The 15,671-nt window shown below is 40.6% G+C and overlaps 1 protein-coding gene across 16 annotated transcripts in view; it reads left to right on the top strand.

The window, feature by feature from the left end:
* The first annotated feature begins 208 nt into the window (after positions 1-208).
* Positions 209-15,671, top strand: part of FMR1 (fragile X messenger ribonucleoprotein 1) — a 38,238-nt gene continuing 22,775 nt past the window's right edge. For 12 of the 16 annotated variants that reach the window (XM_033105036.1, XM_033105147.1, XM_033105129.1 and 9 more), the window contains exons 1-3: positions 209-502; positions 10,604-10,656; positions 13,970-14,063. In XM_033105036.1, coding sequence (XP_032960927.1) covers positions 452-502; positions 10,604-10,656; positions 13,970-14,063 — 198 coding nt within the window. In that variant the 5' untranslated portion in view covers positions 209-451. The remainder of the gene's footprint in view (positions 503-10,603; positions 10,657-13,969; positions 14,064-15,671) is intronic. The other 4 variants (XM_033105064.1, XM_033105104.1, XM_033105119.1 and 1 more) reach the window with 1 other exon arrangement.

Raw genomic sequence — 15,671 nt, 5'->3', positions numbered from 1 at the left:
GTACGACCTGTCGCCGCCCTTCCCGCCTTCCCGCCCTCCTCTAAGTCTGCGCACGCCAAGCCCGCGCGCCTTACGTTGGGCCCGGCCCCTCAGCCGAGTAGGAGCTGCGCGCATGCGTGCGCTCCAGGGCCCGCGCGGAGGGAGAGAGGGCGGGGCCGAGGGGCCGAACCCGCGGGGGGAGGGGCGGCGTCGGTCACGTGATGCGGTTTCACTGTTTACACGCGGAGCGGCTGGAGCGTTCGGCCTCAGTCAGGCGCTCGGCTCCGTTTCGGTTTCACTTCCGGTGAAGGGCCGCCTCGGAGCGGGCGTTGAGCCGACGGCGAGCGCAGGCGGAGGCAGTGACCGCGGCGCCGCTACCGGGGGGCGTGCGGTAGCGCGGCGGCTGGGCCTCGAGCGCCCGCAGCCCACCTCTCGGGGGCGGGCTCCCGGCGCCAGCAGGGCTGTCGAGAAGATGGAGGAGCTGGTGGTAGAAGTGCGGGGCTCCAATGGCGCTTTCTACAAGGTACTTGGCTCCAGGGCCGGCCCCATCTTCGCCCTTCTTTCCCTCCCTTTTCTTCTCGGCCTCGTAGGGAGGCAGGCCTGGGGCCCTCTTCCCGAGCGCCGCGCCCGGGGTCCAGGGCGCGCTAGGTGGGATGTTGTTGGGGAGGGAAGGACCGGACTTGGGGCCTGTAGAAAGCCCCTCGAGCTCCGCTGCCTCTCCTACAAGAGGCCCTGGCGCCTGTCGGAATGAGAAGCGGCAAGGAGGCGAGGGTGCCCTTTCGGGGGACGATCCCTGCCAGGCAGAGCTGGGGGTGGGCAAGGGCCGGCGGCAGGTACGCGATCGAGATCCCGGCGGGAAGGGCCGGTATCCGCGCGAAGTGACGGCAACGGCTTATTTCTCTTTTCCTAAATATTCTCTCCCAGTGGGTTCCGGGCCTGACGTGTGGGTAGTTGCCGAAGAGCGGGGGGCGCTTCCGTCGAGCCGCCTCCTGCCTTGCACAGAGGGTTTGAGATCTCCTTTGGCTTCTGTTTTCCGGTCCAGCATTGGGACTTCGGAGAGCTCCACTGTTCTGGGCAAGGGGTTTGAAGAAAGAGGAGTAAGAAGCTGTAGTCAGTACCAAATCACAATGGCAACTGATTTTTAGTGCCCTCTCTTTGTGGATTTCAGAAGAGATTTTTAGATCCCAAACTTTTCGGAAGATACTTATCCGACTAATGCATTAAAGAAGTTGGCAGTCTTCAATGTTCTCGGCCCCCTCCCTTGTTACAAATGTGGACAAATTCAGGAATACAGATGCTTCAGCATCTAAAATCATTAGCAACTCTGCTACTTAAAAAACAAAATTTTAACCCTCCAAAGACCTGCATACATGCTATCAAACTTCAGGAAATTAACTAAATGTTATTACTAGGGAATTTTTTAAAGTGAGTGGAAACAATTGTTTTGTGCTGTAAGTACTTGACTGTCTTCCCTGAATGTGCAGTGTTGCAGTGGATTGTATTGTGGGGGTTTTAAATAGGCATACATGGTTTACTGTGGGTTTTTCTTTTTTAAGTTACACCTATGCAGATCACTAATATATTACATTTTTAGAAGGAGAATTAAAAATATTTTGACCTATCAGCAGTGCGTCTTGGTACATACCATAGATCTGCTAATCTATAAATTCCCATTTCCTCTTCAATGTCCCTCTATAACTTCAGCAAGTATTATCTCACTTTACTACAGTCTTTTCTCAATAGAAGATGCATATGAAAGGAAGCATGGAAATTAGCTATTGCCATTGTCCAACACGATTCTTACCATTATTACGGGATCACTTAAACGTTTCAGATGAGACCCCCTTTCGCTAAAGGAAAGTAACAAAAATTGACTTACTAACTATGTGTTTACCAATTTTTTGGAAGTATTTGCAAATTAATATATTTCGTAAGTGAGTGAAGCATGTACATGTAAACTGTACCATACATTTAGCAAAAAGATAAAACCTTTCACTGTAAAAGGAGGAGGAAATAATCCAACATTTATGTTCTTAACACTCTCACCAATATAAAATTGTTCCAGGGGACTGGGCAGTCAAAATTTTGGTTGCGTTTATTTCAGTGATTCATAATTTCTGCTGGTTAAGTTTGTGTAGAATTATTCTGGTTCCAAGACTGGTAGTTTTGCTCACTAGATTTGTGACACTATTAATAAATATGAATGGGGCTAATGTTTGAACAGTATCCTAATCTATGACCTTAGTTTAGATCGCATGCCACTATGTATCTTTTAGTGGAGTTTGCTTGCTATAGAGTAGCAAGTAGCACAGCTCGATCTGAAGGATGTATTGTTCTCCAGCAACCTATGTTTGCTCGCATGATTTTGCTTGCAAACTCATTAGAAGATAACAAATGCCCTCTATCTTTGCCAGTAGTCCTCCCTTTTTGTTTTTTAACAAAGTTGCTTAATGTAAAGGTGAATAAAAAAATGGGTTGTCCTGTAGTTCCTTGGGGCTGGGGGGAAGTGAAACTTGAACAAATGTGCTTAAAGAAATTGCTGTTATGTTTATTTAATTCGGTTTGTTTTTAAGAAAATCTCAAATGGTCTGTATTGGTGGAAAAATAGTTTCTATAATGAAGAAGGATTAAAATTTTATAAGACTCAAAATATTGCTGAGTTGCAAAAGTAAACTGAGTTGCTTGTCCAGTGAGATGGGTAGAAAGGATGAGAAATAAAGACCAATAAAAAAAATGAACTGTTATGAAGAAATGTTACATTTATGAAAAAAAGGAACTTGGTTCCTCAAATTGATAGAAAAGCCTTTAAAAACTAAACAACTCAAACGACTTCAGTATAATTGAATTCAGACTTTGATTTGCCTGACAGAACCGCCATATTGCAAAGGACTATTCTCCATCTTCTGAACACATGGCCACCCTTGCAATATACACTGGATAGAGTATATGCTGGGAACAGTTGGATTGTTTCTCTAAAAAATAACTCAAACTCAGGATTCAGAATTAACAGAACCATGAAACCTGAACCCTAAGAGTTTAACAACTCATTTCTATTTTTCCCTCTGGTGTTTATTCTTTAAAACTTGTAAGTTAAATTTAGTAATTGTCAGAGCCACTACTATTATACTTAAGTATTTCTTTGACTTGGAAAAAGGTAGTCACGTGTACAACTTATAGAGCCTTATGTTATTTAAGACATGAAGACACTGGAATTATACCCCACAAAATCTTTACAAAACATTTCCTAAACAAATGCTGTTAAAGCAAGGTCTTTCTTCTTAGGGCCATCTGCCTAAAATAGTATAGTAGGCTTTTGTTTGTTTGTTTTTGATTGCAAGTTTTGATATATTGAGAATGGTAATGAATTAACTCCATTTTAGATCTAGAATGTCATTCCAATACTCATAAATTCCTGGGTTTTGTATAGTAGGATGAAAATTATTAAAGATGGATAAATCATATGTTGGAAACACAAGATACACCTTTTCATTTTCTGAAAATATGCTACCTGATAATGTAATATGGATAAATATAATAAATTGCATTCTTATTGTTAGTCTATATTTCACTGTGTTTTATGTTTTTAAGTTTGGGATCTGAGGACACACTTTAATTTGGTGAGTAGTAGTATGGAACTAGTAGCTAAATAACGACAAAATGTACAATCGGGACGAAATTGTTTTAATGACGACTCATGTGGCCCAACATGTCAGCTACATAGCCTGCTAGAAATCACTGTTTTTACTACAAATAAACTTGCGTAAGGCACTGTTCACGGTTCTGCTGAAGTCTCTAGATCTAACTTTGCATACAGGTGTTATTATTGTACTTCGAGTAAGTGAATTATTCAGGTCAACCACATTTTTTTTCTTCCCCAAATCTAAATAACCTTTTTACTGTTTAGTATCTTTGTGGAAGCAACATTTTCCCCCTTTAAACTGTGCGTTTTCCAACTTCATACTCCCCCATTCTGAAAACCTCCAAATGATTCATTAAAAACCAAGTTCAGTGGTATAATAATTGGGTTTCTGATTACTGCCCACTATGGGAATGTGCTTCCTGAGATGACTACACAGGATTATCATAACTGTTAACAGGTGCTGAGAGTTTTCTAGGTACCAGGCACCGTTCTGGGCATTTTCCCTCTTTTAATGTATTTAGTCCTCTCCCACAATCCTGAGGTACTGTCGTTATTCCCGTTTTATAGGTGAGGACGTAGACGGACAGACAGATTAGGTAAGTGCGTCCGTGTTAGTAAGCATCAGGTCTGGGGTTTGACATCAGGTAGTCTGACTTCCTGAAATGATGAAATTTAGCTTGAAGAAATGAATTGGATTGGATTTCCTGCCAGTTTTTCGATTTCATTGTAATCTTTTATTGTATTTGTTATTGTAACTGCCTTAGCGTTCTGTAAATATAGTTGCAAAGGTTATGTTACCATTTTTTAATGTTGATACAAAGATGTGAAATTTTTTAATGTTGATACAAAGATGTTGAGAAATATTCAGCTTGTATCGGCTTCCTTTTTGTTAACTCTTGCACTTTGACACATTACATTGTAATTCTTCATATGGGTGTCTATTAAGGAAAGGTAAAGTGAGAAATCTTTGACAATGCTATGACATTTGCTTTTCTGACATTGGGAGCACATCAAAACTAAAGTATGCAAAAGTTAGATTACATACACACAGGAAAATTTGGAACTCATTTAATAGTATTCTCTCTGCACTGGTGTGTTGTCTCTGGTTCAGGGTGAATCAGAAAGAGGTCATTTGTTTCAGAATTTGTGGTAAATGCCCAAGTGAAGTCAAGTATTCCTGGACGTGTGCTGCGGTTGGAACACTTGTTGATGAGGTTTCTTGTACTTTTCCCTTTTCGTCGTTCATTCTCTTATGTTGTTAGTGCCCACATACAAAGGGTGACAAAGTGATAACCCGCTTTGCATATGAGGCTTTGGGTTTGAATCATGTTTTATCACATTTCATGTGTCCCTATCCTCTACCTCTTACAGGTTTTCTTGAGGAGGGTTCTTTTGCGGTGCTCGAAGTTTTCTGTAATGAGAATTACGTTGCATTGCACGCTCTCTTCAGTGATAATGTGGTGGATGTGTTCAGTGGTGGTCAGGGGCTTATACTGAAGGTGCTCCACACAGTAACCTCTCTTGTGACCAGCAGTTCGTGTCTGTGAGAGAGTTTACTAAACTAAGGAGTGGGGAGAGAAAGAGTTCACCCAAATAGAGATGGACGTGCTTTTCAGTTTCATCAGTCCCGGTAATGTAATGCTTGAATTGGATTTCTAGTCATTACACACTTTGGTAAGTATGATTTTATGATCGCCTCTTTGGCCCAGTTGCCTGTAAGTTGCAGATCCCAGAATGATTTTTTGATTTCCTCTTTATTCCCCCTGCTAAGGACCCTTTGTCTGTCTTTAGCTGCACTTAAGCACCTTTCTCAGACCCCACACATTTTCCTCACTTTTTTTTTTCCCTTCTCAGAGTCTAAATAACCTTTTAGAGGTTGTTTAGGAAAGAGCCTTTTTTTTTGTTTTTTGAGGAAACAGCCATTTCTTTTTTTATCCCAATTTTTAAATCTTTTTAAAAGTGTGCTTTTGTTGATGTGTAATTTTCTCAAATGCCAGAGCACTTATGGTTCTGCACCTTTTATAAAGTATGCCTCTCTTCTGCTGCACCTCTCAGACCTTCACTAGACATGTGTGATTTCATTAAATTGCTCACAACCTTAGAAGGCAGGTGCAGTCTCCCTGCACCCATCTGTCCCTGGCAGATGAGGAATCGGAGGCCCAGAGAACACTTTTTGGAGAGTCCCATAGTTATGATGTGGTAGAACCGTGATGTTGGCCCTAGGTCTCATTCACTGCAAAACTCTTAACCGCTAAGTTTACTGACTCTTACAAGAGCCCTTGCTCTCCTTCAGTCCAGTGAATTCATTCAGACCCACTCCGTCTCCCTTCTTTGGTAACCTCTCTGATCCCCCTCCCCAAACACCCACTTTGCTTGATGTAGATGGGTAGGGATCACAATAAAATGTAGTTCTCCAGGTTGGTGGGGGCTGGGGAGGGGTGGTACTCTGGAGGTGGCCAGGGAAGAGAGGGCAGGAGTGGTGGGGTACGGGAGGGGCAGAGCCAAAAGGAGGGTTATTGGCGACAGTGTAACGAGAAGCAGGGAGATGGGGGCCTTGCTGAAAGTGGCAGTTTGGTAAAAGGCCTTGGAAGTCATAGGAAGCCTCTGTCCTTGGTGTGAGTGTGGGCCAGAAGCAACTGAGGAGTTTCATTTATTATACTGATTACATGCCTTCTGTATTCACTTAATATGCAAACAGTGACCCAAAAAATGACTTATTTTGGAACAGTCGTGCAAGGGTCCATATACAGATAAGCCTCCTTAACTCTAAGGCAGTGGCCCTGGTAGGCTGTGAGGATTACTCAAACCATTTCTGACACTACATCCGGAATTGCTTTCAGAGCCTTTGAAAGCTTTTTTTTTCTTTCTTTTTTTTTTTTTTTTAATAGTCACAACAGTTGCAGTTCTTCCTCCTTTGGGGGATTTTGATTTTAGGAAGTAGGCAAATGTGACGAATGACTGAATAAACTGAGCAATAACTCTTGGCAAATAGAAAAAATACAGAGGGTGCCAAAAAATATGTACACATTTTAAGAAAGGAAACAAACGGCATTAGTATATAAAAGATGAATCCAAGTCCCATTTGACTTCTGCAGTGATAAGAGGTGCTCCAAGTGGTTCCCATCAGCGTCCAGACACTTCTGATGACGGCGAGCTACGGCTTGAGCCACGCTGACCAAAGTGTTAACAGCTCTTAGAATGTGTATACATTTCTTTGGCGCCCCCAGTATGTATAGCAATGAAGTCATGAGAGTGACTTTCACAGTGCTTTTAATGTGGCTTTGAAAACAGTTCCCGACATTTGCAAACGTTTTCAATCAGTGTTGTCCAGTGGAACATTCCACGATGACGGAAATCGGCCTTCCGTGCGCTGGCCACTACAGGGAGCATCAAGCTGTGTGTGGCTACTGAGCACTTGAAATGTGGCAAGAGTGACTGGGAGACTGGTTTTTTACTTCACTTAATGCAATGAATTTAAATATAAATAGTCACGTATGACCGGTGGCTGCTATGGTGGATTGCACAGGTTTAGACAAGGGCAACAGTGTTGGAAAGACACCTGATTGAATGAGAACAGCTCTCCACGCAGCTGTAACAAAGACTCTTAGCTAACTAAAGGGCTTGACATTTTCAGCATATGATACACAGTAAGGAACTAATGTTAATTATAGTTAACCTTTGAACAACACGGGGCTTGGGGGTCCCATACTCTTCCCCCCCACACCGTGCAGCCGAAAATTCGCCCATAACTTTTGCCTCCCCCAAAACTTAGTTGCCCCTTGGTATCCACAGGAGGTTGGTTCCAGGACCCCCGCGGATCCCCAGATCCCCAGATCCCCAGATGCTCAAGTCCCCTGTATAAAATTGTGTAGATCGATGCCTACAGTTGGCTCTCTGCATCCACAGACTGTCAACCTTGGGTCGACAACAGTACAGGTATTTAGTGGGGAAAAAAATCCATGTGTCAGTGGACATGCGCAGTTCCAACCCATGTTGTTCAAGGGTCAGCTGTACTGCCAAGACATGCAAACATGAAACTTTAGACAAGGATGAAGACCGAAGCAATGCCCTTCTTGATAAATCAGAGGTCACCTCCTAATAGGAGCCTTAATCTAATCCCAACCCCCAAAAGCACATTGGTAATTTGGTGTTAGCCGTGATGTGAAGAGAGCAATAGGGGAGGTCTGTTCTTCCCATTCTCCACAGTTTTGGAGACTTAATTGGATAAAGCGAAGAGCCACCAGTTCCTGCAGTTTTATCTCAAAATCAAGCCTTTCTGCTCCTAAAGTAATAGTAAGACAAACAACCTCTTAGAGCCCTGGGGCTTGCACCCTTCTTAAAGATAGTATAGTCTGAGGCATCATGGTCAGTATTGAACTAGAGTCCTCAAAATAGGCTATAGAAAATGTTCGTGATTTAACTGTAGCTGAGAAAAACTAAGCAAGGTCAAAATCATAGGAAGAAAATGGATTTCCCCCTGTTCAAACCAGCAACTATACAGATATATACACATGCTTAACTTAAAATGATAATTTAGCCATTTTCGGGTATTGCACAACACCTGAATTCCATTATAACCCCCCTCAGTCTTACAAGGAAACTTCCTTTAGCATAGCTTTGCTTTTGTTCGTTTAAGCACAATTGCAGAAGTTTGGTGTCTCTTTATGTAGCTTTCATATAAATTTACCAGGGCCCTGCCTCACCTGCCATTGCTTTTCTTGGAAGCAGCTAACTAATACGTGACTGATATGTTGTAATTTGATATTTTGGGAAGTTTCAGTTTTTTTAAAAAATCTTTAACTTCAGGCTTTTAAAGACATTTTTGTTTACCAAGATATTTACATTTGAATCATTTGTTTGTTTAACACTTTTATTGGGCACCTACGATATGCCAGAAATGGTGCCAGTTAGTCAAGAGACGTAAGTTAAAGAACGGTCTTCATCCAAACTACGTATCTTCCCAATATCCAAAATCATCAGAATTTACTACCGAGTTTTCCTCTAACAGTTTCATAGTTCTGGCTCTTACCTTGCCATCTCTGATGCACTTTTTAGTTGATTTTTGTACATGGTATGAGGTTAAGGTCAACATTTATTCTTGCATGTGGACACCCAGTGGTTTCAGCACCATTGGTTGAAAACACTATGCTTTTTCAGGTCTAAGCCTTTGTTCCTGGCGTGCCTCCCCATCCGCCACTCCCTTTTGTGGGGCTAATTCTCTCAACCTTTAAAGTCTTCCCTGATCCACATACCTTCCCTGTCACACACACATACTTTTCCTCCAAGGCTGGGATAGGAACCCCTTAGGCAATGACCCACTTCCTAACTATCCCTTGGGTTCTTAGTCAGTAGGTGCTCTGAAGTCCAACCATAAATCAAATAAGACCTGTCACCCACCCTCAGGAAGTTTCCTATTAGTGGGAAAATAGGCAACGGTAAATGCAGTGAGGTAACTTTATAGTAGGGATGAGCCTAGGCTGCACTAAGAATGCGGAGGACAGAATTTAACCTGGTCTTCTGGGTTTTCTCATACATAGGAGGTGACGTCTGAAATGAAACCTAAAAGACCAGTAGGCGAGGCGATAGCTGGCTGACAAGAGGGGAAGGACAGTGGGAAAGAAGGAATAAATAGCCTTTAGGAAGAGAGGCCCACGTATTTTAGTGCTGCTGGATCACCCCCTCTAAGGATGTGAAACATGAAGCTTGCTGAGAGGAGCAGGTGGGGCCAAGTCATGAAGGGTCTTTTACAGCCTACGTTGCAGGTAGGGAGACACCATAGAAGGACAGAAACATGTACAGGACAGATTCCAGTAAGAAGGTGAAATCTCTCAAGTCATTTTAAAATGAATTAAGATATAAAGCCCCTTGGGTTCCTTTGTGCTTTAGCCTACTCCTCTAATTGTCAAAACAAAAGCAAAACCTTTTCTGCACCTGTTAAAAACTTAGTTTTATAGAATTACAGACAGCTTGCTGATTAAAGAATTCTCAGTAATTAGCTATTATTTTGTTATGTCTCTCTACAGATTACTAGCGATTGCGTCATCAGATTTAAAAGATTTAAATCTCTGTACTTTAATACTGCTTTTTTCTCCAAGTGACCGTGAGATTGAGAATTTAATTAAAGTCTGGTAATTGGACTTTTTACTGTGCTTCCCCGCAAATAAGGTCTAGCCAGACCATCAGCTCTAATGCGTCTTTTGCAGCAAAAATTAATATAAGACCCAGTATTATATTATATTATATTATATTATATTATATTATATTATATTATATAAGACCCGGTCTTATTTTACTCTAAGTATATAAGTATAAGTAAAATAAGCATATAACTATAAGTAAAATAAGTATATAAGTAAAATACTTACAGTAAAATAAGACCAGGTGTTATGTTAACTTTTGCTCCAAAGGACGCATTAGAGCTGATGGTCCCGCTAGGTCTTATTTTCGGGGAAACACGGTAGTGGTATTAGCAGCGTGTTGTTATTAAAGAAAATTTTAGTGTACTTGTATATACATAGATTTGTGATTATATTTAGTCATTTATTGTATACTCCTAAAATTTTATTAAGGAGGAAAAGGTAGGTAAACAGCAGATCTGTAGTGGCTGACGTGTGGCTCTGGAACTAGCTTCTTAGTTTCCAGTAATTCTAGCCTAAAGTATACCTCCAGCTTTGCACTCACCACCTGCACTGTAATTTTCAACTTACTTGTCTCCCTCTCTTCTCCTCCCTCTCCCCCTCTTCTATTAGCTGCTGAACTCCGGAGTGATTTTTTTTCATGTTTTAACTAACCAGTATGCCTAGGGCCTAGCGCATAGTAGGTGGCTAAATACAGGTGTGATTCGTGCATGAGTGAGCCTCACAAAATGACAGACTTGCATTTGAAGCTCCATTCTCCTCTTAAATAAAATGGGACCTCTGTAAAATTTAAAGACAAATGATCTTGAAGTTTAGAAGTTAATTTAACTGTTTATTTTTTTTACAGGCTTTTGTAAAGGATGTTCATGAAGATTCAATAACGGTTGCATTTGAAAACAAGTAAGTGTCTTGATATAATTTTAGCGTTTAGGTTCTTTAATATTTTATGCTAATTATTCTTTTTACTCCTCGTTTTAAAAACTCAAGTCTAGTTTGAGTGTTTTTCAGGAATGGATCGTCATGTTACTGACCAGGAAGTTCCTGAACAACTCAATAGTAAACCAGTGGACAGTGTTCTGCTAATCACCTCACAGATCCCTTTTGTTTAATCTTGATCCTTGCATCTCAGTTTCCTTGAATGTGAAGAAAGAAACCAGATTCTTCTGTATCAGTAACTGAGAGTTTGGATAGGAATATTTGTAATTGTTAAAAGATGAAAATGAATGGATTTCCAGGTGTTTGGTAAAATCAATGTGAGTTTTGTAACATTAAATCGAAAATCTGTGGTGTTCCTTTTCTGGTATATTTTAGAGGAAATAGTCATGTTTACCTATTAACTTGTTTTTGATCTGTTTCATATATTTATAATCAATAATAGTGGTAACTGTTCTTTTCTGCTTTCTTCTGCTAGATGAGTAAATAAAAAGACTTACAGGCCTAGGGACATTAGCTGCATGATGTCCCTAGCTGCAAGTCATCAATAATATAGACGTTAACATTTTTGGAGGGGGCAGACCAGTCTCTTGACTAAATTTTTTGAATTCTGATAAAGGCTATTCTCAGAATAGCCATTCAGGATCCCAAGTACGTATAAACTCCTTAGCCAAAGTATGGATGTGGTCATGATCTTAGGATTTTACTGAACTCTGAAGAATGGTCAACAATTACAATGTTTTGGCTTTCATGTGCCAAGAGAATTAATACTATATGAAAAGCAGATCGCAAATCTAGAGAGAGAAGAAACAGATCAGCAGTTACTTAGGACTGTGGGGATGGCGGGGGCGGCGGGGATAAGGAACCATAGCTAGAGTATAGGACTTCTTTTTGAGGTGATGAGAATGTTCTAAAATTGACTGGTAATGGTTGCACATATCTGTGAATATACTTAAAACCATTAAATCGTACATATACTTACATGAATGGATTATATGGTATGTGAATTGTATCTCAAGAAATCTATTAAAATATAGTACTGTGTTTCCCCGAAAATAAGACCTAGCCAGATAATCAGCTCTAATGCATCTTTTGGAGCAAAAATTAATATACGGCCGGGTCTTATATTATAGTAAAATAAGACCCGGTCTTACATTAATTTTTGCTCCAAAACACGCATTAGAGCTGATTGTCCAGATAGGTCTTATTTTCAGGAAACACGGTAGTATCTGACCCAGACTTACTGTAATTAGACTGTTCTCAGATTCTTTTAGCTATCAACAGGACAAAGTATTCTCGGATGCATAAAACGCATATAAGGGGACAGAGATGAAAGGATTTAGAATATCCCGCCCTATTCTCAGCTCTAGACTAATAATCTCAGTCCAAATTACAGTTTGAATGATCAAATACCTTTCTCTGAATACAAAGAGCCAGAAGTTCCAGGATCTGCCTCTTCGATGTTTTAGTACCCATGGTTATACACTGGAAAACAGCATCACACCTCTCACAGGGGAATCTTTGATAACGTGGAGGGTAATTTTTTGTCTTGTAATTGTGCTCTTCACTGCTTGTTCCCATCACTAGGTAAACACTGTTTCCCATAAAAGGAGAGTTATCTTTGTTTGCCACTCTTAGTTTCTCCTGTAGTCCTTAATCTAGAGTATTAAGCAAACAGTCATTTCCTTGGTATTTAAGAATGTGTCTAGTTTACACACTGATTTCTCAGATCACTTCTCTTTTGTTTGCAATCAGATTTCTCCTACAAACTTAGAATGAATATATCTTTGGACCTCCTGATTCTCTCGTGTACCATAGCTGTATAATAGTTTCTCTTCAAGCTATCTGCTATCCCTGGAATTTGAAATAGATCAACTGTTTTTCCTTGTGTTCTTGGAGTATATTTGAGATTGAATGCTGGGTTTGAGCACATCACCAGGATTTGATAAGTCCTTACCAAAGCAGACTTTTTGCCCTTCCTTCTGTTGCTTTTCTGTTTTTCTGTTAAAAAAAAAAAAACAAAAAAAAAAAACTAATGTTGTATAAAACTTGAGACTGTATTTCCCCTTTCAACCATAAAGGAACTCCTGTTACTATAATACCAAATTATTTTAGATACTTTGTTTTTACCTTCCATATTTCACATTTTTTGAATAAAGAATTTGAATTTTTATCTTTGTACACTGAAGACTTAAAATAATTCTTCTTTCTTTGGAACCAAAAAAAATATTATTATTTCCTTTACAAATCAAATTTAGCAGTGAGTTTGTAACATGTTAAAGTCACTATTTTTCAGTAAGTATAAAAAAGCTTTCCTGAAGTAGACAATTTTTTTATTGTTTTGTAGTTTTCAGCTGTGTATAATAATTCAGACAAAGGGTTCAGTGTAATATATGCCCTCATCAGATTTCCACAAATTATGACTTAATTACCTACGTTTCTCTTATATCATAGCTCTTCTTTAAAACAAAAAAAATAGTACTTTTCTCAATAAGTGACTGCTCCAGCAGTTGAATCCTCCAATGTTTTTGCAAAGTTTGTCTTTTAGTATTTTCTATCATCGTGGATATAAAAGAATGATTGGGTGTTTTTCAAAATTGTTCCGTATCATTTTAACGTCAAAAACATAGGCACCTTACTGAACTCCTATAGGCTGTCTCCATTGGGTTTCTGTGGTTTAGGAGACCCCACCAGGCCAGTGCATCAGCCGCCAGCTATCCATGGCAAGAACTGACCACCTCGTGGGATCTAAAATTTAAAGGGGGAAAAGTGAGTTGTGAATGGCTAATGTGCTGACTGCCCCATTTTGCTTGGGAATTAGAGGGCATTGAGGACCAGTTTCTGTGGTCATTGGAATGGGGTTAAAATTCCTTTGCAAGTCGAAGTCTGGTGATGACATGACTAACGCTGACCGACTCTAACATTTAATTTGAGCCTCAAAGGGAATGGCTGTGGTGGCCTTACGTGTTTAGAACTTGTAGAGGTTGAAATTATTGGGGGAAAAAAGACTTGTTTGGAAAATTGTAATGTTGGTCTGTTGTATTTAGTGAAATAGCCCAGCTAGAACGACCAAGGTGTGGTGCTGCATGCAGACCTCGTTTACGTGTCTCTCTATTGCCATGATGCCCCACTCCACAAAGCACTGATAGTTTTAAAGCATTTGCTTCTTGAAACTAGAAAAGCAGAGGGTCACGCTTAACCAAAAGTTGATGGCAGCGTGGTCATTATTTCCATTAAACCGAAAAGCATGTTAAATACTTGTGTATTTGCTTATTTGCAGCTGGCAGCCTGAGAGGCAGATTCCATTCCATGATGTGAGATTCCCACCACCTGTAGGTTATAATAAAGATATAAATGAAAGTGATGAAGTTGAGGTAAGTTTCGAATTACTAAGCCCGGAAGGAGTGGGGGCATTTAATTTGCCTGTGCCTTTTGTACCCTTTGTTTGTAACACTATTTCAGCCACCTTAAGGATGTTAGCTGTGCTGGACATGTGCTTTTGACTGAGCCGTCTTAATAATGATTGGAAATAATGCATGATGTTAAAATGCGGCTGCCTGAGAAGCACTCCGGGCACATCTGTCTTTAAAGTCACCACTGATATTCTTTGCCCACTAGTATTCCTTTGCCCACTTCCCTCAATCTCTGAATCTTTAGATGAGGAAAGTTAGTCTGACAAAGGAGAGAACCTCATGGCTTGTAACACAATGTGATCCTAGAATTTCTTTAAGTAGCAGTAAATCCTCCCGGTATATTTTTAAAAAGCCACCTACAAGTTTTCGTATTTGCACCTGCTCATGTGCCATTGATGTTTTTGACCAAAAGGTGCTATGAAGATGTTGGACATTCACAAAAGCATTGTGTTTGGGATTTCTCTAGCCACTGAAAATTGGGGGTGGGGGCTTAGGGCACTTGGAGTCGGCTCTATGTTGTATCCTCCCCTTTCACACACTCCATTTTAAGCTTCTTCTCTTCTCTCTCCATAATGCCTTGTTAGTAATTGCAACTTCAGAACATTTATGGCATGCAGACAGCAGCTAAGTAGACATTTGTAAAGTGTCCTAGATCTTTGAATTCTTATTTTGTATGCTAGGTACAGACAGTGCAGTGAAACAGAAGAGCCCACTGCCTTTGATGTGGTCACATTCTAGTGAGGATAGCTATGGCCGGTGTAAGTCCTAGAAAGAAAACAACTGTAAGAGAATGGGAGGTGAGATAGGGGCAATAGTGCTGTTTTAGAGAGTGCTCAGGGAACGTCTCTGGATGTCCAGGCCCGTGTTCTTTGCGCTACACTTTTAAAGTAGAAATAGGATAAAGTACTGTTGATTTACTGAAAATGTGCTCACTAACTACTAGGTATAAAGAACTGGGCTTGGTTTTGTGAGGGATCCCAAACACTGTTTATGCTTGAGGACCTTTCACTGTCCCCTTCCCCCAGGAGACTACGAGCTTCCTGAAGCTTTGGTCAGTCTATATCAGGAGTGCTCGGAATAGTGTTTGAATGGATAAAGGGAACTTTTGTTAATTGAGTCACATGACAGGTGGGGACCAATGAGACACTATTGCTAGGGTGACCTCACTGTACTGCCTAACAATAATACATAACTGAGGTTATTGCTCTGGCTAGAACAGAGTTAAAAGGGATTGATGATGGCAAGAGGAAAAGGTAGGTTAAACTAAGTTGTATGTAGTTACTGTATTATATAACCATGGAGTTAGGTTATAAAAAAGAGGCAAGACATCAGGTCTTTTGGTCTGTCTATATCAGGAATACTCATAATAGTGATGAGTAAAGGGGACTTTTTTCCCCCAACTTAGTCACATGACAGGTGGGGACCAATCACTCTGTTGCCAGAATGACCTCATTATATAACATAACAATTGCCAGGATATTTCTCTGGCTAGAGCGTAGTTGGCAGGGAATTACGGTGGTAGGAGGGAAAGGTAGGTTGGGTTAAATTGTATTTAGTTAGTGTGTTATA

The sequence above is a fragment of the Rhinolophus ferrumequinum genome, chromosome X (assembly GCF_004115265.2).
Source record: "Rhinolophus ferrumequinum isolate MPI-CBG mRhiFer1 chromosome X, mRhiFer1_v1.p, whole genome shotgun sequence".
NCBI classification, from domain to species: domain Eukaryota; kingdom Metazoa; phylum Chordata; class Mammalia; order Chiroptera; family Rhinolophidae; genus Rhinolophus; species Rhinolophus ferrumequinum.
Note: the sequence above shows the minus strand (reverse complement) of the source record. Positions and strands in the feature narration are given on the sequence as shown.